Raw genomic sequence first — 1885 nt, forward strand, 5'->3', positions numbered from 1 at the left:
CTGCCTCCGCGGCCGGGGGGCCTGGAGCTGCGCGTCTGGGATCGGGAGGGGCTGGGGCTCCGTCGGCCCTGAGATCTTGAGCCCGGGACGCCCCCTCCCCAGCTCCCATCCCCTCCTGGAAATCAAGAGGGCCCCTGGGTATTGTTCTTCCTACCTCCGGCTTGGGGTCTGGGGGCTTGGGAGGGAGGCCCTCTCCTCGAGATGGGAAGTCAGGGGGTCTCCTGATCCCCCAGGACACTAGGAAAGGCCTCAGCCATTGTTCCTTCCCTCGAAAGTCTGGAGTCCTAGCGTCTGGGACCCTCCCCCTCAGGAGCTCGGGAAGGGTCCCAGTGATGTCTTCTCCCTCCTTCTAGCTTCGAAATGGGAAAGGAGGGTGCTGCGGGCTCTGGGGTAACCTCAGGATCCTCCTGCCCCCACACACCCAGGAGGAGACCCCAGTATCCTCCCAGGCCCTCCAGCTGTGGGCTGGGTCTAGGGGGCCATCCAAGAGCCCAGCCCTTCCCTAGTGTTTACCACTTCCGGCTGTGAGCTTGAGGCCCAGTGTGACCCCCCAAAAGGACAGCCAGAGCTCTCCCTAACCCCCATCCCACCTCAGCATCTGCCCAACAGGTAGCTCCCCTGCCCCCAGGAGGGGACCAGATCTCCTTGTACCCCATCCACCCCAGCCTGAGGCAGCACAGCTCCGGTCAGAGCAGTTTTTCAAAGAAGTCCCCACACCCCAGCCAGGGGCTCAGGGATCTCCCCTTCAGGTTCCCCCCAAGAACCCAAGAGGGCCCGGGGAATCTCTGCCTCCCTGTTCCCGACGGGAGGGGTCCTCACCTACAGTGGAGCTTAGAGAACAGGCATTCTGGATCTTCTGTCCAGGAGGGTAGCAGTACCTTAGCTTCTCGCAGGAGGAAAGCCAGGGTCTCCCGTCCTCTCCCCCAGGCAGAGGTTAAAGAGTTCGGGCCAACACCTCAGTAGGAAGCCAGCAAGAGGTCTCCATCACCACCGTGAACCCTCAAAGCCGCCACCCCCACTCTGCAGTGGGAATTCAGGCCCTGTGCTCTGCGGGGGGACCCTCTTTCCCACAAGGGAACCGAGGTCTCTCTTCCATAGACCCAGGCTGCCCTGCATAGGAGCCCAGGACCGACAGAGGGGAAGAGCCATGGAGCTGGGCACTGAAGACCTGTTCTTTGGGGTCCCATGACTTCCAGCCAGGTTCAGGGCTGACCTGGCCAAGAAGGGAGGGTCCCCTGATTTCACTTCCTGGCTGGGGCTGGGGCGGGGGGAGAGGGAAAGAGGTCTCCTGTGGTGAAAGATAAGGGAAAGAGCCAGTCCCTACCCAGCCTCCAAAGGAGACTCTCTATGCCCAAAGGTGCCACCACTGAGCCTCTGTCCTCACCCTGCAGATCCTGTCACAGAAACTACCAGCATTTCCACACCCGGGATGAGGCGCTCTGTCCTGGTCAGGAACCCAGGCCACAAGGGCGTGAGGCCCGCCTATGAAGAAATCGACTCAGATCCCGAAGACCTGGACCCCAGACATGAAGATCTGGACCCAGTTCCTGAAGACCCAGAGCCGGATCCAGAAGACCTCAACACTGTCTCTGAAGATGTGGACCCCAGCTATGAAGATCTGGACCCCATCTCTGAGGAGCTGGACCCCGACGTCGAAGCGCCGGGCTCCATCTTGGGGAACCGAGACTCGGACCCCCAAGATCTGGACCCCATGTCTTCAAGTTTTGATCTCGATCCAGATGTCATTGGCCCTGTACCCCTGGTCCTCGACCCCGACAGCGAAGCCCTCAGTCCTGCCGCGGCAGACGTGGACCCCCTTTCCTCTAGCGTCACTGCCACCCCCGAGGTCCTGGCCACTGGCCCCGCGGTGCTCCCCGCCCCGCCC

General features: G+C 62.1%; 1 protein-coding gene across 1 annotated transcript in view; it reads left to right on the forward strand.

The window, feature by feature from the left end:
- Znf358 (zinc finger protein 358) overlaps nt 1-1885 on the forward strand; it is a gene marked incomplete at its 3' end in the record, with an annotated part of 3924 nt that overhangs the window by 1246 nt on the left and 793 nt on the right. Inside the window, exon 2 of the mRNA XM_033759414.1 lies at nt 1392-1881. Coding sequence (XP_033615305.1) covers nt 1392-1881 — 490 coding nt within the window. The remainder of the gene's footprint in view (nt 1-1391; nt 1882-1885) is intronic.

Source organism: Fukomys damarensis, unplaced genomic scaffold (assembly GCF_012274545.1).
Source record: "Fukomys damarensis isolate Sample0158 unplaced genomic scaffold, DMR_v1.0_HiC HiC_scaffold_37, whole genome shotgun sequence".
NCBI lineage: Eukaryota > Metazoa > Chordata > Mammalia > Rodentia > Bathyergidae > Fukomys > Fukomys damarensis.